The sequence below is a fragment of the Nestor notabilis genome, unplaced genomic scaffold (genome assembly GCF_000696875.1).
Source record: "Nestor notabilis isolate BGI_N333 unplaced genomic scaffold, ASM69687v1 scaffold5536, whole genome shotgun sequence".
In the NCBI taxonomy this organism is placed as follows: domain Eukaryota; kingdom Metazoa; phylum Chordata; class Aves; order Psittaciformes; family Psittacidae; genus Nestor; species Nestor notabilis.
In genome coordinates this window covers 144,021-167,171 of record NW_009932276.1, presented here as the reverse complement: position 1 = coordinate 167,171, position 23,151 = coordinate 144,021, and the positions used below count along the sequence as shown (strand labels likewise).

General features: G+C 46.4%; 1 protein-coding gene across 1 annotated transcript; it reads right to left on the bottom strand.

Moving 5' to 3' along the window:
* Positions 1 to 1,300: 1,300 nt before the first annotated feature.
* On the bottom strand, positions 1,301 to 17,296 carry LOC104407121. Its single transcript, XM_010016308.1, has 19 exons — positions 17,090 to 17,296; positions 15,578 to 15,740; positions 14,657 to 14,797; positions 12,917 to 13,077; positions 11,941 to 12,117; positions 10,638 to 10,779; positions 10,287 to 10,474; positions 9,249 to 9,387; positions 8,629 to 8,799; positions 7,189 to 7,256; positions 6,188 to 6,340; positions 5,499 to 5,661; positions 5,219 to 5,368; positions 4,477 to 4,637; positions 3,861 to 4,037; positions 3,231 to 3,363; positions 2,882 to 3,069; positions 2,258 to 2,396; positions 1,301 to 1,476 (listed from the first exon to the last, which is right to left on the bottom strand). Exons 1-19 carry the CDS (start codon positions 17,294 to 17,296, stop codon positions 1,301 to 1,303), a joined length of 2,997 nt encoding a protein of 998 aa, XP_010014610.1.
* Between the last annotated feature and the right edge of the window lie 5,855 nt (positions 17,297 to 23,151).

Sequence of the window (23,151 nt, the reverse complement as noted above, 5' to 3'; positions counted from 1 at the left end):
CAGGGATGGGGCAGCCACAGCTTCTCTGGGCACCCTGTGCCAGCACCTCAGCACCCTTACAGGCAAGAACTTCCTTACATCTAATTTAAATCTCCCCTCTGTCAGTTTAAATCCATTCCCCCTTGTCTATAACTACATGCACTTACAAAAGCCCCTCTTCAGCTTTCTGCGTAGCCCCTTTAGGCACTGGAAGCTGCTCTCAAGTCTCCCCTTTAGGCCTGGAGCCTTCTCCAGGCTGAACAAGCCCAACTCTCTCAGTCTGTCTCCATAGGACAGGTGCATTTGGTAATAATTTAAAATAATAGCAATTCTTTGCTGTATTTTCCATGGGACCCTTTTATTCCTTAGGTTGTTGAGTGCAGCTGTGCACTGTGTGTTGCTGGAGCTCACCCTTCCGGGCACATCAGCCACTGGGCTGATGGGCAGGTAAACAGGAAGAGTTTAGTATATTCTAAGAGCCAGGATGCACAACTTCTATGGCAAAAAGTACAGATGTTAAAACATCTGTCGGGGTGTTACACATGTAATTGCTGTGGCACACCAGGGCCTGGCCATAGGCTTTGATGGTTTCCCTGCTAGTTCACTTCTACTGTCAGGGTCCTTTATTTTCACCACTTCTGTAGGAATTGCCTTTGCTGTTACAGTGCCAACATTTCTGCTGATGGAGAGCAATGCTGCAGCAATGTGGGTTGGCTGCTGTGCTGCTGCCTCTGCCTGGGTGGGCTTGCAGTCCCCCTGCTATCCCTTGCCCTGAAACCTGGGGCTACAGCCAGTGTTGGTCTGCGCTTTGAAGAATGCTTCATGACAGAAATGTAGTAAGGTTTTATTGATGCATGAGAGAGAGACGTTACAGAGTGACTTTTCGTTTAAATGGATTACTTGTCAGTGATAATAAAATCAAAAATATCTTAGCGATTAATACCTGTATTAATGTTATAACACAGGGGTGGTTCTGCTCTTCCACCGTACACAGCCACAGCCTGAACACTGCAACCTCTGAAATGTTGCCCATTCTCTTGTCCCTGTGAAGCATGGCCATCCATCATAAAATGAGGGGAGCCCCAAGCCCCCAGTTCCTTTACAGTGCCATAGGGCAAGCCTAGAAGCGCCCTGGCAGATCCCAGGCTCATCATTCTCATGTGCTACAGAGTGCAAGGTCTGCTTGTGAAAGATCTGATTTTGCAACTGATTTAAGAGAAACAAACAGGAAGTGGGCAGTTGTTGCCACCACCCAGCGAAGCTACTGTGTGCTCATCCCTGCCAAAGGCTTTTCCCAGTGAGGACAGCGGCCAAGGCTCCCCTACCGAGGCACGGCACAGATCTTGTAGGGCCGTGGGGCCACTGTGATGCCCAGTTGCATCTCGAGGCTGAGCGTGGTGTCTGGGGGTGCCTGGAGGGTGAATTTCTGGAGCAGGGCTGTGAAGAAGAGGAAGAGCTCGGCACGGGCCAGCAGCTCACCCAGGCAGGAACGCTTCCCTGTAGAGACAGCCACATCATAGAATCACAGAATAGTTTGGGTTGGAAGGGACATTCAAAGGTCATCTACTCCACCCCCCTGTGCAAGCTGATGAAAAAGCCTCTGCCTTCCATTAGGACTATGGTGCAGCTGTGTTACCTCCTTCCCAGGATGAGTTTTGCAGCCCAAACTGGGCACCCCAATATTGGTGCTTGTGTTACAGCATAGGCTGCCCCCCTGCATTGAATGACACCGCGAGGGCATGTGTATGTAACTGAATATGTGTTGTAGCCTCCCATGCTTGGATAAGCTGCGGTGACACGCATAGTCTGGATATGTCCATGCTGGAAGCGGTTTGTATGAGCTATGCCAAAGAGAACTACCAGAGAAGGTGTATGATGCTGGTATGGAAAACAGGGGTGCTAAAAGCAATGTCTGTGCGGAAGCTCTTGGCTGGGGTACCCTGTGGTTGTAACAGTGGAGTCCCTAAGTGAACCCAGCCATGTGGGAGACAGAGCACAAGGTGATGCTCTTGCCTCGGTAAAGGTGTTTCTAGGGTCTCTGGCATTTTTATGGTCTTTTATTCATCCTCATCTCTGTGGATGGGACAAGAAGAGGGACAAGAAAGGGCCCGGTGTTGTTGCGATGCTTTGGTGTGGCCACATCAGCACTGCTTGAGTGACACCTCCCAGTGTGCAGCCAATGTCTGCCCTTTCCATTGCTATTTTCCTCTGTGTCTCCACTGTGCAGTTAGAAGCCCCATCCCACTGCCTCACAATGTCACAATCCAGCAGATCTTACCTATAGAAAATGGCATAAAATACTCGTTTTTCCAGAACTGACCATCCTTCAGGAAATGCCCAGGGTTAAAAGCGTCAGGGGTTTCCCACACGTTCTTGTCAAGCATCAGAGAGGTTAAACTTGTCACCATAACAGTGCCCTAAGAAGAGAACAAGAAAAACAAATTGCACTTCTTCTGTTGCTGACAGGAGGAGGAGCATTTTTATCTTCTAGTCTCCTCTCCATGAAGAACAGCCTTAGTCAAATTATGCTGCAGTTACTTGTCCAACATCCCCCTGCACAGGCAGTTTTTCCTACTTCTTGTCTGTTCTGAGGTACAATGATTACATACCCTCAATTTTCCCTTATCAGCATCATTTTTATCTGCTGTAACCTTGCGTCAAAGTTCCTGTAACAGCGGTATGAGATGGAATCTGTGCCTTGATGGTGTCTGTGGGGAGAGCGTTGCCCACAGTGCTCTATATCATTCAATGTGCTAGCAAATATTTCTTGGATGGCAAAAATAGGTGTTTATTGGGACTGAACTCTGGACAGGGCAGAGACGCCATGGCTGTGCCGTGGGGAATAGTGCCTGGGGAGCTGGGAGTTGCTTGCTGAAGTCTCAGCACTCATGAGCAGGGTTACCTTTGGTATGAGGTAGCCATCCACGAATGTGTCCTTCACTGTCAGCCTTGGCACATTGAATGGGATGATGTTACCTTTCCTCTGCACTTCGTGGATGACGGCGTTGGTGTAGGGCATGTTGTTTCTGTCTTGCAGGGCTGGCTGCCGTGCCTGTCCGATGACCGCATCGATCTCTGCTTGCACACGGGCTGGTGGGAAAGAGCAGGGATCAGCCAAGATCCAAGAAGAAATGCCCTTGGAACAAGGTGGTTGCTGTGAGGGTCCCCCAAGGACCTCAAAAAAAGAGAGTCTCTCATGAAGGTGTCAGCACAAAAAGCAAGGAAAAACACTGAGCTTTTGATAATTGTACCTTGAATTTCTGGATATTTGGCCATAAAGAGCAGAGCCCAACGGATAGTTGTGGAAGTGGTCTCAGTCCCAGCTATCAGCAGGTCAAGTGTGCAGGCCACAAGGTTTTCCTCTTGTAAGGTGCTGTTGGTGTCCTGCACAAAAAGGTGAGATAGTAAAAGCCAGTCCCAAGGATTTCAGCAGAGCTGCTGCCACTCTGCATTTCTGTCCCACTGATGGGTGCCATGAACCTGATATCCACCCTGATGATTAAGCTCACAAATGGCCACGCAGGCAGCTCAGATGAAGAATTTAGACTCATTCATCAGGGACTGTAGTGACAGGATAAGAACCAATGGGTTTAAACTTAGGGGAAGTTCAGGTTAGCCATAAGGAAGAAGTTCTTTACTGTGAGAGTGGTGAGGCACTGAACAAGTTGCCCGAAGAAGTGGTCAATGCTCCATCCCTGGCAGTGTTCAAGGTCAGGTTGGACAGAGCCTTGGGCAACATGGTGTGTGAGGCATCCCTGCCCATGGCAGGGGGTTGGAACTGGATGATCTTAAGGTCCTTCCCAACCCAAACCATTTTATGATTTCTCATCCCTCCTGATTTCTAAGCCCAGTTGCAGAAGGGCTTGCTCTGCATTGCTGACCTTGGCCATCTCCTGCAGGTAGCTGTCGATGAAGTCCCGGCTCTCCGAGGGGTTCCAATTTTCCTTGTGTTTGTCAATTTTCTTTTGTGCAAAACTTTGCATCCACTTCCAGTTTTTAAAAATGGTTTGGTGGGGTCCAGGCAAGAACTTTAGTATAGACGGGAAAGCGTTGTACAGCTTTGGACACAATGGAGAAAGGCACATTTAATGAACAACTGAAAAAAACCCCTTCTGTTATCAAAACTTGAGGAGCCTGCAAGGCCGTGCTTAATAAATGACTAGAAGTGGTGGAAATAGCTTGGCTCCAGAAGAGCATTACAGGGGATTGGTATTCCTATGACAGAGTGACTTGTGCATCACCCGGTGTTACAGCAGGCAGGTTGGCAGTTTATGGGCAGGAAAGATGAAGTGGGGTCAAAGAGAGCAACATGAACATGCACAGCTTGAAAATAAGGCAGGAAGAAATGACAGGCAAATCTAACCCTGTGCAATGGAATAGGGAACGGCAACAACATTTGGTGGTGCGAATGATACAGGTTTAGAGGTTGACTCCAGAGAAGAAAGTATGACCCTGCAGAACTGCACACCATCCATGTTGGTGGCAGGACGGCTGTACCTGGCTCACGATGGACCCGTGGAGAAGAAATGTCTCGTTCAACACCTGCAGCAGGTTTTGGAACTCCTCATCGTGGTAGTCAAATCGACTGCCAAAAGTGACAGAGCAGATGACGTTTGCAACAGCGTAACTGATTTTACAGCGAGGGTTGAAAGGATTCCCTGGAGAAGAAAAAGGGAATGATCGATTCATTTCCAGGCTTCAGAGAAAAGAAGAAAACACAGCTGTCAGAGATAAAATATTCAGTAAATGTGAGTGAAATGAGTGGCTGTTGTGGCTTTAACCCCAGGACAGTCAAACCAAGGACAGTGGAACCTCGATGGGCACCATTCCTATGTCACTGCTCTCCCGGCTTTGCTGCCCCCATGAGCTGGCCAAGCTTGGCTGGGCAGCTCCAGTGGTCCCAGTTCAGTCGGATAGTGAAGATGGTTGTTTACTGTCCAAAGCAGAACGGACATCATTTGAATTCATTGGAAACACTGGTGTTTACACACACACGATTTTCCAGGGATCTCAGGAGAGCAGTAGGCTGAAGGTGGGCTTTGAATTACACTTGGGGTGTTACCTAGCTGCGTTCACTATTCAGTTTGAAGGCAAAGTACCTGCAAAAGGGAGATGCCGGGGTGCTAGCATCATTTGTGAGGCGAGGTATTTTTCAGTATATGGTGAATCATGGATGAAATTATAATGGGCCATACCAATTCCTGCCTTCAGCACAACTTATGAAGGCCATGGTACTCACCCTGTTCTTCCCGAAACACATCCACAAGGTATTGGCACTCTTCCTGGATGCGCTCCTCCAGGCCCCTCTTCCCCAAGCCAAAGTTTCGGAGGGTGGTCAAGGTGAACCTCCTCTGCTGCTTCCACAAGTGCCCATTGGAGGAGACCAGTCCTGGCAGGAACACCGCACCATGAGCCAAGGCAGATCCCTTCACCAAGGGGAAAAAGCTTCAGGGCTCTCCCTTATCTCAGCTGTCTTGGACCTCTGCAGGACCAATGCTTTGACCTGAGGGATAACTCACCCAAGCTGCTGAAGACCTCCTTGTCGATAGGAATTTCAGGGCGATCCATGAAGTTGTCTCCTTGGTTTACAAGAACTTCCTTAATCATACGCAGCCCATTTACGCACACAAACGTCATATCTCCCATCTGCAAGCTGAAGATGTCCCCGTATTTTTCAGTAAGCTGGGAAGGGGGGGGAATAAAGAAAAGGGGTTTCATCAGCAGTGAATGTGTCTGTTGGGACAGAGACAGCCCTGGCAGGGGACACGGATGAGAATAAGGGAAACAGAGAGGGAGGGAGATGGTATGTTTGCACAAGTGTCTGCTTCCCTGTGTATTTGTCTCTTCTTATTTCCTCTTTTCCTGAATTACTGATCAGGAATTGGTGTTAATTGGCCATAAATCAAGCGAAACTCCCCAGGTTTGATTTTTCAGTCCTGTGTTTTTCTAGCTTTTCTTTCACTCGCTCCCCAAACACCCTTCCAATCACTCCACACATTCCCCCACTGCCTCGTACCCACGCAAACTTCATACACATTGCTGCTAACTGAGGGCAAACCTTCTACCTGCCCTGGGTTTTGCTCCTCTGAGTCCTCATGGGCCATAGGGTTTTGGTTAAAAGCTGGTTTAACCCCTTCCCCACACTGCAAAGGTTGCATAGCTCCAATCCTCTCCATCCCCTTCCTTGAGGTGCCCACATCCCTTGTACCTTCTGCACCATGGCTTGGGGATTGCTGGGGTTCATCAGATGGACGTGCCCCAGAAAGGGGAGGGAGAAAGGGCTGGGAGGGAAGTGCTTCGGCTTTCTGCGCTTCATGTAGTCGGCGACGAGGAGGAAGACAAAGAAGAAGACAAGGAGCATCTGGAAAGAGATGCTCTCCCAGAGGAAGTGCAGCATGGGTGGATGGTGGGGTCAGGGCACATCGAGCTCACGGAGCACCACTGAACCCCCAGGGACAGGGGAAGATGGGCAGTGCGCTGGCACAGCTGTGGGCACAACATGAGACAGCATGAAGCAGCTTTTGCTGACCTGGGTTGAGGTTTCATTTGGATTCCTGCTTTCCCAGGTTTCAGCACAGACGATTTGATTAATGCCCTTCTTGATTAAACTCAAGCATTTCCTCTGATCTCATTAAAAAACAAAAACCAAAACACCCCCCGCTCTCCCTTTCCCCTCTGGCCTCCCACCACTGCTTTACAAACCCCCTGTGATCCACGTCTTTGTCCAAAGAACAGAAACAAGCTTCACAGGGCCAAGATTAAAACCTTCTATCAGCCTCCCTGTGCCATTGCCACCAGCCCATAGCTCAGCACAAGCCCTGCTCTCCCCTCCCCATGGTGCCCTCACCGTGCTGTGTCCTGGTGTTGGTTTCCCAGTGCCGGGGAGTCTCCAGCCGCTTTGAGCACCTCGTGTTTTCCTTGTTTGTGGAAGCTCTTTTCACTGGTACAGGGAGTCTCAGACCACACCCCAGGGCAGGGGGGGCACTCGAGATAAGGTTGCACAAACCTTTCACAAGCCACCATCTGAGTCACGGGCTGAGGTTTCAGGGTGTCAGTGTGATGTGGGCTGGAAGCCAACAGCTGTCCAAGAGCTGCAGTGGGTTCTAAGCATGGTAATTTTATGACCTCTGGTGGATAAGAGTAAGCAGAAAGACCTTCTCCAGCCATGAGGCTGGTCCTGCCCTGAGCCCTCCAGCCATCCCTTCTCACCTGCTTTGGCCTTTGAGTCTGTTGCCCATGCTGGAGCTGCTGAAAGCCCAACAAAGCTAAGGCAGGAGCTGAAAAGCCAAAGCAGATGCCCAGAAGCTGCAGCCCTTTGGGGGAGCTCGTAACAGGCTGTGCTGAATTTTGCCATCTGAGAGTGACTCTGGGACAGGAAGTTGCTCTTGCACATACATACAATGCATTGAATTTTGATGTCTGTATGTGTGGTGTTTTATTGTGAACGAAGCAGGGGTGTTTGTCAGGTTAAAGCCCTTTCCCCTTGGCCTGTCCCTACAGGCCCTTGTCCAAAGCCCCTCTCCAGGTTTCCTGGAGCCCCTTTAGGCACTGGAGCTGCTCTAAGGTCTCCCATTAAGGAGCCTTCTTTTCTCCAGGCTGAAAAACCCCATCTCACAGTTTTATTGTGGAACTTCAAAGGTTACCTCTTTTTACCTCTGTCTTTTAAGCATACTTAGGCATGAGCCTGTGGAGATGTGTGTGTTCCCCTTCACTCACATGAGATATTTCACTCAAAAGAACAAACAAATTCATGCCTCCTGCCTTTATGCTATGGGATCGTTACACTGAAAAACGGGGGGGGGAGAAGGGTGCGTTTTTTCCCAAGAAAAAGGACACTTCTATCATTTATTTCCTCCATGAGCAGGGGAGGAAGTCCTAAAGTGGCAGAGAAAAGTAAGTTTGTAATGGAAGAGGATCAACATTTATTTGCTAAACCAGTGCAAATAATACAAGCTGTAGTGTCAAACCAGAGGTCAGACCTATGCCAGAGTGAAACCAGTGCCTAGTCCTGAATGGCTTTGAAAACTTCACAGGTGAGAAAAGCCCACAGATCTTTTATGTTTTCTGATTTATAGAGAAAACCCCCAACCACGGGAGCCTGTAACTGCGAACCATGAATTCAAACTGCAGTGGGATTAAAGTGACCAGTTAGAGGAGCAGCAGCTCATTGAGAAAACCCCGAGTGCCCGGCGTGGCAGGGATATGATGTGCAAAGGACTCTCCCCTGTGGCATAAATCTGCCACTGCACAGTGATTGCTTTGTAGTGCAGCAAAGCAAAGCCAGAGTGGGAGGCTGAAGCCAGAGGAAACGGAACTGTATTTAATCCTCTTCCTGTTAACCATTCAGAATCCTACGTGAGTGTCCAGAGAAAAGTAACTTTTGGAAGGTGAGAAGAAAAGAGATCAAAAAGCAATTTTTGCTATGTCTATATTCCAAACATAAGCACACAGGAAACTGCATTTCTAAGCCTTAATGCTCAGTCACATAAGTCGAAAAAGTCTCTACAAGTTTCGCTGCTCACTGCCACCCACATGTTGGTGGGTGTTAGGCTTCTGTGGCCCATCATTCCAGACCCAAATCTATGGGGCAGAGAGGGACACTTTGGGAAGCAGCGGGTCACGGGGCAGCCCCAGGCTGGCGTTAATCACGAGGCAGTGCACAGATCTGGAAGGGCTTGGGGCAGCGTGTGAGGCTGAGTGTGAAGGCGAAAGTCAGTGTGGCAGCTGCTGGTGCTTGGAAGGTGAACTTCTGCAGGAGGGCTGTGAAGAAGATGAAGAGCTCGGTCCTGGCGAGCTGCTCGCCGGGACAAGCACGCTTACCTGGAAAAGGAGCCGAAATAACCCCCACTGAGTCCCGAGCGAGCTCCAACCACCTCTCGGGCTCCTCTCGCATGCGCTGCTTTGCGCAGGCTGCGGGAGCTTTTCTTCCTCGAAAGGTTAGGTGGCAATGTTCACCCACACATCCTGCACAAACCTTCCCCACAAGTTTACTGCTGAGCGCGGAGAGACCGAGAGGGGGAACGCAGTGAAAGAAAACAACATTTGCGCAGCTTGCGCAAGAGGAAAAAGCCTTATTTCATCATCCTGCAATAACAAATTGATCTCCCTCCCGCTCCGAGCAGTCGGTGTTAACTGTTACTGGGATTTTCACTGTGGGGATGGGCTGAAAGCTGGAGAAGGAGCAGTGTCCCCTGCTCTGGAGGAGGTGTCTTGAGGGGGTGCAAAAAGCATTGCAATAGGAAAACCCACCTCCCCATCTATCATCCTACCTGCAGAGAAGGGCAGAAAAGCCTCCCGTCTCCTGTACTGGCCGTTATCCAGGAAATGTTCAGGATTAAAGGTGTCTGGAGTCTCCCACACGTTTTTGTCGAACATTATCGAAGTCAGGCTGGTCATCACGGTGGTGCCCTGTGAGAGGTGGAGAAATCAGGCGATTACATGATGGAGAAGAGCCGACGTGTTGTCAGACTAGTTTATTATTAGCTCTGTTCCATATACAATATAAACTACTATTTATTTATTTATTTTAAGGGCAAAACGTTTTTTCCTGAGCTGAGTAATTAAATGAGGGTGAAAGCCTACGGGATTGTTCACTTCTGCGCGCCGCTATATATCACCATAGTGTTGATCCTTACCTTGTGCTGCTGTAACTGGGGATGTTAATGTAACCCAGGTTCTATTTGGTGACACTGTGTTCCCATAGGAATTTGGAACAATTTAACCGATTAATTTTCAATCGATCTGCTTTCTTGTGCTTTTATTCTTAACCTCATCTGGTTTATCTCCACATCTTCCACCAGAAAAAGAGATATTCTAAGCAGTGTGGAGCAAAATGCCCAGAATTTTTACTTTTCATTTTCCTTGATGCAACGAGTCATATACATGGAAGAGAACAGTTATATATAAATCTCATCTTTGCTTTCATAATTACAGAACAGTGTGTACTCATCAATACCTATTACCTGGCTTTTATCAAGTGCTGCTGTTAATAGATGATTTTTAATACTCTGTGGAATTAACAAACACAAACTGTTTGCTTTCTTGTGCTTCTTGGCCCTCTATTTCCATGATGTGTGGAGGGCATCTTTTGTAAAAGTTAAAGGATAAACCTTTTACAGTTGAAATTTATGACCAACACAGGATCTCACAATTCTCTTCCATAAGAACATGAGGCCCACAACAGCTCTGCAGCATCTGTCATGAGGGCTTGTGTTGTCTATTCAAGTGTGATATTTGGCTCTCCTCCAGGTTTTGGGACTTGAGCCCACTGTGGTGGGACGAGGGGAAGGCTGGTGGCCTCCACTTACTTTAGGCAGGTGGAAGCCTGCCAGGGTGGTGTCACTGGTGGACATCCTGGGCACCCCCAGGGGCACAACGTTGCTCATCCTCAGGACCTCGCTCAGCACCGCGCTGGTGTAAGGCATGTTCTCCTTGTCGGCCATCATGGGTTGGCGGGATTGGCCGATCACCGTGTCGATTTCAAGTTGCACTTTCTCTATGGAAAGCAAAGCAACACAATGCCTGTGTTCAAAAGGTTTCCAAGAAGAAGCCTGGGGCACAGGCAAGGCCAACGTGTGGCAGAGTTGGGAATAACTCTGGGTTTCACTTATCTAGTTTGGGGCTAAATGAAGGACCCAGCCACAGCCCTACCTACCCACCCTGAATGTGGGGGTACATGGCCATGTAGAGCAGAGCCCAGCGGATGGCGGTTGCCGTTGTCTCTGTCCCAGTTAAGAAGAGGTCCAAGGTGGAGCACAGCAGGTTTTCCTCATGGAAATATGAGCTGGTGTCACCCTTAGACTTGAGGGAAAAAAAACGGCAATGAAAATCCCTCTCTTATTGAGGAGGGGATGCTTTCAAAAACCCAACCCCAAACCACCTGGATGTAACTAAAGTCCTGCTGTTAGTTTATTACCCACCATGCCTGTTGTGGTTTAGACCTAGCCAGTAACTCAACACCATGCAGCCATTCACTCACCCCACACCCCTTCTCCCCCTTCCCCAGGGCAGGATGGGGAGGAGAATTGGAAGAATGTAAATGCCGCATGTTGAGATAAGAATAATCAGTTTAATAATTAAAATAAAGTAAAATATAGTGATAATAGAAAGAATGGTACTACTACTACTAATAATAATAGGAAACAACAAGAGAAGAAATTAAAACACAAGTGATGCACAATACAGTTGCTCACCACCCACTGACCAATACCCAGCCTGACCCGAGCAGCGATCTGGCCCTTCCAGGTAACTCTCCGCAGTTTGTATACTGGACATGATGTGCTCTGGTATGGAATAGCCCTCTGGCTAGTTTGGGTCATGTGTCCTATTTCTGCTCCCTCCTTGCTTCTTGTGCCCCTCCTCACTGGCAGAGCATGAGGGACTGAAAAGTAGGGTAGCCACTACTGAGCAACAACTAAAACATCGGTGTGTTATCAGTGTTGTTCTCAGACTAAAGCCAAAACACAGCAAGTAGGAAGAAAAATGACTGTTAACAGCTGAACCCAGGACAACGCCAGACTTGGAAATTTCCACCGCTTACTTTCATTGAATTTCAGGCCCTACAGCCTGCTCTGAGAGACACCCTGGTTGCTGTGGAGTGAGTCTGGAGAGCAGGTAGCATTTTCAAATGTGAAGTTTCACAATAGCAAACGCAGGCCTGCGAGCTCTCCTAGAAACATGAACATGTTCCCTGAGAGTCCTCCTACGCCGTGTGACAGAATGAAAAATGGAAGAAGACAAAGTGTAAATACTTCCAAATGGAAAAAAAAAAAAAAGGATCTGTGTTTTCAAAGTAATCAGTCTCCTGCTGTTGCTAAAAGTTTGGCATGGAAGAGGTAGGGAGGAGATGGCAACGCGAGAGGCATGAGCTCCTTTGACAAAACAGCCTTGAAGCTTGTCTGCTCATTTTATGGGTTGAGCTTTAAGCGTTTTCCTTTTACCTTCTAAGCATCTTCCTCTTACCTTTTCAATTTCCTTCAGGTAACAGTCAATATAATCTCTTGCCTCGGACTGGTCCAAATCCTCCTTGTGCTTTGCGATCACTCCTTTCACAAAATACTGAAGTTTCTCCCAGTGCTTGAAGATTTTCCTAAAGGGTCCTGGCAGCCATCTCATGATGAAAGGAAAAGCATTATACAGCTGGTGAGAAATCAAACAGAGCAAAAGAGTTCTTCTTGAGTTAGAAGAGAGCAGGTGTCGTAGTTGGGATGACAGTACAATTTATTAGCTCTGCTTGCTACTAGAAAAATACCAGTTTTGCTACAAAGGTCAATTTAGTTACACAGACGCACAAATACAAACAAGATAAGAATCATCGTGCTGTTTTCTGCTAATAAAGTTCTCTTGGGTGGCCAAAGCTGTACCTTAATGTGAGGTGGCCACTGGAGTCAGAAATCAATGTGGGTTCAGAGACTCCCCTTGGTGCTGGAGTCCACAGAGTGGACAGAGGTCAGACCTGACCGATGGTGTGTAGCCATGCAGAAGCTATGTCCCCACATCCACCTATTTTGGTTATAAACCTGGACTCTCAGGCAGTTTTTTCATGAATAAAAGTTATTTGAGAAACTGATTGGGAAAGGGGTGGAGGAAAAGATGGGAATTTTCACAGAGAGTGCTACTAATTGGCCCTTATTTTTGTAGAAACAGATATTTTAAAGGTTTTCCTGTTGTTTTTTTTGTTATGTCAGGTATAAGATTGGTTTCACAATCCTGTAGTGTTCTATCTCCATGTGCCTAAATAATTTTAACTTGCTTCCTTGCTTTCCTGATGGATTTTGTGTATAAATCCAGCCTAATGTAAAACAATACTCATCATCATTTCCCTTATAGAATGATTCTTTTTGTACAGGGAACATCAGATTATGTCAGTGACTTAGAAACTCTGGTTTCTGAGAACTCACATGCAGCTGAAGCTAGAAAAGCATCCAACTGGCCTTACCTGGCCCCAGAAACTTCCGATGAGCAGCAGTGTTTCAGCCAGCGAGTGCAGCAATTCCTGGAAACGGTTGTCATGGTAGTCGAAGCGGTTCCCAAAAGTTATGGAACAGATGATGTTCGAAACAGCACTATTAATTTTATAATGAGGGTCAAATGGCTGGCCTGGAGCAAACAAAATGAAAGGCAGATTTATCTTTTTTCTTTGAAGTCTCAGGCAAAATGACATTCTCTACCGGATCAATGGCGGTGAAGATGGGATGATACTTCACCTACTTTTCATCCATGGTGTCCCCACCACCCCCATCACCTCCAGCATCCTGCTGGAGGTTGGGCACTGTGAACCGTGACATCCCTTCTCTGAGAACATCCTCTCCTGTCTCCAGCCCAGGCTGCTGGTACACACTGATGTTAGGACAGAGCTGCTGAAGCAGGGTTTGAACTGTTTTCCAGGGAAAACAACCAGGAACATGCCACGCTACGGCTGCCGGGTTTGCCTGCTCCAATGTGTTTTTAGTGCCAATTTTAAACACCAGGACAGAGCCCCTGAAAGCTGAGCCCAGGGCAGGGAGCTCAGGACTAACCACACTGAAGAAATGCCATTGCGCTGGCCTTTAACTGTCCACCACAAAGAAATGAAATGAGATGGAGAAGAGAGGGGAGAGGGAGAGGACTGCAAGTCTCTGCTCCCACCTGTAAAATCCACCAATAGCTCATATGGCCCCTAGATGTGGTGATGCACATCGGCTCCTATATTGTGCTGTTTGTCACATATCATTCCTTGGAAGAGCTATCATCTCCTAGGGCACATTTAGGCAGCCTGGAGAACTACTTGCCATGATATGAGACACTAGGATCAGTAACAAATCCAGTCCAGCCCCGAGCTGCTGTTGGTATGCTGGGGAGCATCACTTTGAAATGCAAGGCACTCTGCACAGGACTGCTTCAAGAAAGTAATTAAACTGGGCTGGTGCTCAGATATTAGAGTGATGGACATGATCACTATTTGTCATTACTAATGGAAGAAAGGCCCAAACCAGCAGCTTAATTAGTTTATTGATTAGGACTATAAAGGACTATAATCAATTGGCAGCATGAAGTATTTGGCCTGTTCAATGCAACAGCAATTAAAATGGAGCAAGTTCAGTATATAATTTCACAATTCCTATTTAGATCTTTCTTGTTTACTATATATAGCTCCATAGAATTAGCTAAACCCCATCTGCTTCTATTTAAAGCTGAAGTGCAACATCACCCATGTACCAACATACAAATTATTCTTACTAATATCGCTCTGGCAGTTCTTAAAAGCTGGACCATAAAAGAGCAATGCACACGCTTCATCTGTGCATGATACAAAAGGAAAGCCTGACTAAACAAGTTTTAAAATACTTTGCAAAACCAAGGACAAGCAGAGGTTAACTAAGCTTCTGAGCATACGTGCCTGACAGCAGGAGAGCTGCATTTATTCCTTCGCAGAATATAGGAGAGACTTTCTTAGTCATATAAACACACAAGTTCTAATAAACACCTAGTATATATTTGCCTAATATTAATAAGGAGGAACTAAAATATTAGACCTGAGGTCCAAAATAAGTGCTAAAAGGCACAGTCTGGAATTGTAAGGTTTGAGCTATCGAAGAAAAGTTTTGCATGTTAGGAGCTGCATCGGAGTAAGAGTTTTACTACTCATCGTTCAATTAGTTGGAAGGTTTGGACATGGTGCTGTACCTTAACCACCTACCTTTCTCCTCCTCAATCGTCTCCACAAGGTACCGGCTCTCCTCTTGCACTTTTTCCTCAAAACTTACAGCAAGGCTTTTCAGTGTTGCTAAAGTAAACTTTCTCTGTTGCCTCCAAATATGCCCATTTGATGATATGAGCCCTATAGGCAGAAAAAATAAGCAAACTAATCTTGCTCTGGGTCACATAGAATCATAGAATGGTTTGAGTTGGAAAGGACCTTAGGACCATTTAGTTCCAACCCCCTGCCATATGCAGGGACACCTTCCACTAGACCAGGTTCCTCAAAGCTCTGCCCAACCTGCCCTTGAACACTGCTGGGAGTGGAGCATATGAATAATAGGATTCAGAAGTGGCCTTTCACCTTGAATAAAAACCCCAAACCAAAGCAAACAAACCCCACAGACAAGGAAAAACTATAGCTTGGGAATTAAAATTCAAGAGTAATTGGCTTATGCTAAAGATCTAGCTTTATGGATTTGCTTTAATCTGCTACTTTGTCACTTTGTGTGGGAAAAAAAAGTGTAAGCCAAAATACTATGAGTACTATCACGCTGTTGGCAGAGTTGCAAGCAGGAGCACCATACCCTGTCTCTGGAGCTATATGCAACCGATGGAGAAAAAGTAAAGGAGAAATTAAAACCAAGGGGAAAACTCTTCACGTGTATCAATCAGTGGGCAGCTTGCATTTGTTTCTCTTCTTTTATCAGGATCTGACTTTGATCCCATCATTACCACTATTAGAGAGATTAAAAGGTATACCTGTGAGATTATGAGACTGAATCCAGTTACTGCCTTCCTCTGTGCAAGCTTTTATGGGTGCAGTCAGCAAGATCCGAATTCAACCTGTTTGTTTCACTCTAATTGTTATCACTGCAAATAGATGAAACAGTTGCACCAAAATCCTACCAGCTGCGCTTACCAAAGCCTCTAAATATTTCTTGGAGGAGTGGAATATTTGGCCGATCTGTAAATATTTCAGCCTGGTGGACAAAAGCTTCTCTCACCATCTGGTACCCATTGACTACCACAAAAGTCAGGCTTCCAAACTGCACGCTGAAGATGTTCCCGTACCGAGCAGTAAGCTGAAAGAGAGTTCAGCAGCCTCTGAGAGAAAGAAGGTGGAGATTTTCAAAACTCATCTGGACAAGACCTCAAGCAATAGCATCTAACTTTGAATTTAGACCTGTTTGGAGCAAAGGGACTTAAGAAAAACTCAAATCCAACTCCATAGGTCCCATTCAAGCTTATCCATTCTATGAAGGCTGGAGATGGCATAAAAAATGCTAGAGTGTAGTGTGGGAGAGAGGGTTTTCTTATATGTTTTATATACAAGGGTACAAGAGGTCACCATGCCCAGGCTCTTGCTGCAGAGGGCAAAGCAAAACAAATAATCCCTTTCATCAACTTTGTGTCTAGCGTAGTGTGGTTTCTTGCTTCAGCTATCCCATTTAGAAAAGTGGGTCCAACTGGTGGTGGCTAGAAATCTAATTTTAAGCTTGAATGCATCTATGGCCAAATTATGGCCATTTTCCTTGCATGGACTTTGCTAGCATTAGTGTCCTCTTTGCAGCCTTCAACTCCTTGATGTATAAGAACAAAGGCTGGTTGTATCATCTCTCAAACCTCACTCTGCTGAGGTGTGTGAGTCTGCATGAAGGAGACACGTGGTCACCCTGAACTGTTGTGGTAACTCATGAAACCAGTCTGGGACCAAAGGGGTGTCTCAGGCATTGTGTGTGGTTAATTTTATTAGTAGTAATTGTGTGTATATGTGACAAAACATCCTGAGCATGCTGCCTCAGCCTGCCCCAAGGGTTCCCTTCCTGGGGGACAACTGTGCTAGTGGCCTGTTAAAATCCAGAGTAGTTAGACTGGTGTCAGCCTGCTAAGTAAAAGCAAGAGATAAAGTCACTGGAAAGGACATTTGCAGTCAGCAAATTCTCCTTCCACTCTTGCAATCACTGCCTCTTTCTGCAACAGGGATGGTCAACTCAGGGCCTTAAAGGTTTCATTCAGATCTAATGGGGCAAATCGTTGGCCACCGAGCAAGGACAACGACAAGATGATTTCCAGAGGTGATCTTCACAATCCAAACAGTTCATTTCTCACACAGCATTTGCCATACATCCCCCAGCCTGGCCCGGCCCCTCCAAACCCTTCCTGGGCTCCAACAGAAAACGGTGATGGTCAGATGGGAAAAAAGAGGACGAACATAGAAGTCTTCCTCTGTTACGAGTTTCTTTCCCATTGGAACTTCCTACTCCCATGGAAGAGGAGATGATAGTAAGAGGTAAAAAGAAGAAGGGTGCCTATTACATGGCTACTATATAGGTAGTTCTTCAGAGGCTGCCATTGCGTCACAGGTTTGGTGACAAAAGTCACTGAAGAGGTAAAATACTGTTAGTAGGAGAAATGTTTCTGGAACGCTTACCTTCAGCAGCACAAGATGGAGGGGCTGCCTAAGGTCCACAATGGTTCCCACAAGAGGAAAGAGCTGTGGGCCTGGAGGGAAATTCCTGGGTCGTCTCTTTTTCACAAGGTCAATAATCAAAAGAAATGTGACCAGAGCCACCAAAAGAATCCAAACATTCAGCTTTTCCAAGAGGGAAACCAAACCAGGCCAAATCTGAAGCTCCATCTTGGCTGATGAACTCAGATTTTCATCCCAGGAAGGTATTTGCTGCTGGTGTTACTTTTGCTAGAATAGGAGTAAGAAAGGACTGGAAAGAAAACAAAACAACCTAAAATGCTGATAACTTATTGGGGACAGGACTTGCCATGGGCGAGCTGTTTTCTCATGTACAGCTACTGCCAGACCACCTGCTGAATAACTACATTTAAACACTGGAATCTCCAAAACCAACCCCAAAACTGCAAAACATTTGGCCGGACAAAAACAATCCTGCGAACCTTTAGCTTTAGATGTCTGTCAGCTCCCTAATTTTCTTATGGAAGAATATTGCTCCCTCCTGCACTTAACAAGGAACTCCTTTATACAGACACCTATCTGGGATTATAAGCATTACAAACAGTTGAGGTTGGGAGAAAGCAGCTTACTTGGCTAATTCCATATGGTGGGCATTGCATAATATAAAAACCAGTAAGGCATCTGAGGTGATGGGCACCATACAAGTCACTAAGGGGCTGATCCTGTTAAGTGCTAAGCACCATCTGCAAAGGACTGGGTGCCTTCAGCATCCTTCAAAGCCTGCCTGGCTTTGCCAGAGCCATCAGGGGAAGTTCAGACAAGGGAAGCACTACGAGAGCCCAGGGCTCTGCCTAACCACTTAAATGAGAGTTAAAGGAGCTTAATTTTAAGGGTGAGAATGTAGGCTCATGTGCTTGCCAGCTAGAGGAGAGACTGGAATTTATGCATTTAAATCTCCTGGGGTTTCTGACAATCTCCTTTGAATAAAGCTACATGTTGTCCCAGGGAAAGGCTGCAGTGGACCGACAGTGACCTCTCTGACCAAGAATCAACCTCACATCACCTGCCAATATTATAGCTACAACTTGTTTCCACCTCTTTCAAGAGATTCACTGTGCAAACAATCAAAATTTGCACTGAAGCAAAACTGTCACTGATGATTTTTCAAATTATTTGCCTAGAAATTACAGTGAGAAGTTCAAAAGAATGGTAAATTTTTATTGTCCTTAATATTTTAGCAGAAAGCTTTAATTTTGCAGGAAAAAAAATTATTATTTCATAGGAAATAATTATTGAAAAATCTAGTCTTTCACCACTTCTAAAAGCTTTGCTGTCCATGTCTTTCATTGCCTTGGTGACTGCAGTGCCAGCAGACACACACACACACAGAGGCTGTATGACAGATCCACGCCTCAGTTATTGCAGGAGTCCTTTTCAAACGTAATACCTACGTGCAACCCACCCCTTCTTGGTTTGCAATATTATCTACAAGTTTCTGGATGGTATTAGGCACAAAACGGGGGGCATTAATGGGAGAAACATCTCACATCACTGGTCTATATTTACATGTCACTATAGCACAACTGTGAGCAGCAGTGGTTGGACATGCTTTGCTTGTCCCCAAGCTGATGCACCCATGCTGTTACAGTACATTTGCATCAACGAACCTATTCCACCCTTCCTGGTGTGGCAAGCCTTGCCTTGCTTACCAGAGGCTAAATCAGGATAGTGGGCTCGTGCTCTTCATCCTGGCATCGGGGAGATGACTCGGTTGGTGGAGGTGTCAGCCTACAGCATGCTCAAAGGGACTGTGATGATAAGGCGTCAACTTCTGCTAGCCCAGTTTCACTCCTCTGTTCTTCGCTATGCCATATGATTTGTCAGCATGCACACAGAGTGCAGATCCCTCTACCACTTGTGGCTGCTGTGAATCGGGCTACGTGCAAAGCCAAGGTGTTAATGTGTTCTTCTGGGTGGTGTTGTGGGGGTGGATGCATCGTGGTTGACAGGAGAAATGTTATTTTTAGCAGGAGGAGCACATTTTGCATGTACTCACATGTGTCTTGTCAGTCAGAAACCTCAAGCCTATTACTTTGCCTTGAAGCTTCACATGTCCAAATGCATCTCTTCACAAAGTTCTTAACACGTCACATTTACTAAAAATTAGGGAAGAGCTTTCCAGTATTACCAGGGCTCTCCTAACCTCGGTAGACAATAACACCAGCATGTTACCAACCTCTGTTGTGACGACACTATTTTGGGTCCCAGGCTTTAATCAAATCAGTTCGAAGCACATCTCAGTGATGTGCAAATCCCCAAAGCACTGAGGAAGTCATACTGCTGCGGTGCATGGGCAGTACAAAGGTGCTGGACAACTCCTATTTTTGCAGTCTCGGCAAGACCCTTAGCTGTAAGATCGTGGTCACCTGGAAGGAGAACCTGTGCTCATGGCCAGCACCATGAACACAGGGACATTGGTCTTCTGTGGTCCAAATACCCAAAGTATGAATTAATGCAAGGATGGACACCCACACATCTAATAGGGAGCAGGATGTAAACCCACCTTCCCAAATTCCTCCTTGAATACTTCTTCTAACCCCAGTACACAAGTTTTTGACCACCTCACCTGAGCTTATGGCTACCATGCAGATAAATTGTGCCATATTGCATGGACACACACATATCACTGCTTGAATATTAAGGCATCTTGAACAGCCAACAGACAGAAATTGGCCCATATGCTTTGTACCTTCTTCCCTGGCTAGATGTCTAACTGTGTGCAGAAGGTTTTGAAACACAAAGAGAAACATTCTGTTAAAAATGCAATTACCATTTGTTTTTCAAGATATAGTATCCCATTATTTTTTCCAGAGAAGTGAAATTCAATAAGGTTACAACAGAATGTAGTCCAACAGTTACCGTGCTTTCAGAGCATTATTTAAGCTACAGAATTTCTTAATGATTAGAAACATATGTAGGAAAAAATCACATGCAAAACGAGAATGACTGGAGACAATTTTCCCCCGAAACACTTTTTTTCAGGCAAGTAACAGCTCATCCACCACTATGGTTCCATCCACCACGCTGGAGGTGTGAGACACCCACCCAACTGGGGAGCCATGTGCTCAGGTCACTGCAACCAACAGGCTCCAGCCAAGTCTAAGGACCCATCCTGATTTACACCAAGGAATATCCTGCTGATTCTTGCCTTCTCATGTCAGACCCAGAAGAGTGATGCCATTCTCACCACGGGCAAGCTGGTGAACAGCAGCGACCACCCTGATGTGCATGGTAAGACCACATCCCAAAGGGCTTTCATGCAGGTGTAGATGTTGTTTCATGATCCAGCCCAGATAGGTCCTAATGGACCCGGAGGTAATGGCAGCTTTGGACACTCATTTCCTTTTAGAATTTGCTTTACTGGATCGAATGAAATCTAGAGGAGATTTGTACATGCAGAAAACCAGGAATGGAGAGCGCTGGGTCACCCATACCTCTTGGAGCAAGCTCAGGAATGACATGGTTGAACCCAGCGTTTAAACTTACATTCCCCACTTGGGGTGATTTATCTAGGATATAAGTGCTCCCATGGGAGCATATGTAAATATATTTGCTCCCATTTGAGCTCAGGGCTTAAATATATTTAGGACTCTGACTCCAAGCCCCAAAAGCATGGAGCCGAGTCCACGTGTGCCTGTGTGGCGAATCCTAAAGTGCCTCCAATTTTACTTCTTTTCTCTCTTCTACCTCAGACTGGAAGCAACTATTCTCTAGGTTTTCCCGGGATTCCCACAGACCTCTCACCTGTAGCTTCCTGGACACAATGATGTTTCCAGCAGTAATTATAGTTATAAGGCAGGCAACTGTCACCATGAATGGGTAAACTGAGGCATGATGAGCTTAAACTGAGCAGTGTGAGCAGACCTACAGAGTCCCATTGTGCAATCTAGGAAGGATCCCCAAAGATGAGATGCTCGGTGCCTTCCTGTAGCAGACCAAAACATCCCTTTTCTGCTGTAGAAGACAGTTGTGGTGATTTGTCAGGCAGATAATTCAATATAGGTGGCAGAAAGCACTGCAGGGAGCACTCCCCGTGCCTCCAGACCCTGCATCACCCCTGACTTTTTGGTCTTTGAGCCAAGACTTTATTCCCTTCACAGCCAGGAGCTGCATCTCGTTTGCCAGCCCTGCGCCGCCCCGCATGGCAGACCCCATACGGACGTATGGAATCAGGCTTTGGGGGTGCCGGGTGCTTCCCCTGAGGGGGCCGTGCCTGCAGCACTGCCGGCGGCAACCACCTACGATCCCTTTGGCAAGACCCTGCCACCGTCTGCTGCAACCTGGCAGAGCTGGGGCTGCAACCCCGGCTGTTCACACGGGGCGGCTACCCGCATCCCAGCTCTTCCTCCGGCTCTCCATAAACCTCTAAAATACTCTTCCCTCCGAAGATGCACCTTTTCAGTATTCACAGAGAAGAGTACAGTCACATATTCCTCTCAAAGCCACAAGGACTTGACTAGAGCTAAAATGTCATTTATGTACATATCACAAGCGTTTTTCTAGGCACAGATGTCTTTCTGGTGCCAATATGCTGTTTATGTACTTATCTGTCACAAGCACATGTCTACATACATATGCCCTGCTGGCAGAGGCACAGAGCATTTTGAAACTCTTATTAGACTGCTAATGAATAATACGCATACAAAGGAGAAAACAGAAGGTGGGTCTATCAGGAACAGCCTCTTTCTTAACTACCTTTTAATTGTAGGAGAGGAAGAAAAGAGATGAATTTTGATATGCTGGCATCTGTGAAGGCCTGCTTAGCAGCACCAAACGCCATCATTTTAAAGTGGATTTTTCACAGGTTTGGGTATTTTGAAAAGGGGGGGGATTTTTTTTTTTTTTTCCCTTAGGAAAAAAAAAAAAGAAGGAAAAAACCACAAAATTTTGACACTGAGAGTATTGCAAATCCTGGTGCCAATGATGTACGATAGTGTGATTGTCACCATGGAATGCTGAAAAGCCCGAGCAGCTGTTTGGCATATTGACAGTGCGAATTCGGAGCGTTTTAAATGCAAATGACAGCATTCAATTGATCGCAGGAAAACAATGGGTCATAGCCTTACCTTTCCTTGGCTACACTCTGAATAATCAGTCTGCAAATCCGTGCACACAATAGGGATATTGTACACATTCTGGGGATTTTGTTCCCCATTTACATGGGGGTCGGTATGATGCTTCTTTTGGGCAGAGCTGGAAAAGAGATGTTACTGCACTGTCCTGTGCACTGCGCTGGGATGAGGTAGAGAAAGGGGCATAATTTGCTCCAAATCCACTGTGTCCTACGTGTCAGCCTGTTTTTAGAATCATAGAATCCTAGAGCAGTTTGGGTTAAAGGAACCTTAAAGACCATCCAGTTCCAACCTGTGCCATGGGCAGGGACATCTTCCACCAGAGCAGGTTGCTCCAAGCCCCTGTGTCCAACCTGGCCTTGAACACTGCCAGGGATGGGGCAGCCTCAGCTTCCCTGGGCAACCTTTGCCTGTGCCTCACCACTCTCACAGTAAATGATTTTTTCCTAATCTCTAATGTAAATCTACTCTTTCACTACTTGGTCTTATAAAAAGTCCCTCTCTAACTATCTTATAGCCCCCTTTCAGATACTGGAAGGCTGCTATAAGGTATCCCCAAAGCCTTTTCTTCACTTCTATCCTTTTCTGCTTGCTCTTTAATCATTCCCAAGGGTGGATGGCTTTCTGCCTGACTTGTCTCCATTATACCCTGCTGGAATCAACATGGCAAGCAGAAATCAGCAGGAGAAGACATGTTCAGCTCTCGCTGAGAGCAGGAGGGAGGGAAGGTATCCTGGTTTTGGCTAAGATAGAGTTAATTTTCTTCCTGGTACAGTGCTGTGTTTAGGCTTTAGTCTGAGAACAGTGCTGATAACACACTTAGATGTTGTTCAGTAGAACTTTGTTTAATGCCTTTTCAGTCTTCTGTGCTCTGCCAGTGAGGAGGCACAAGAAGCCCCTTCATGGTGCCTCCTGCCTGGAAGGGAGCAACAA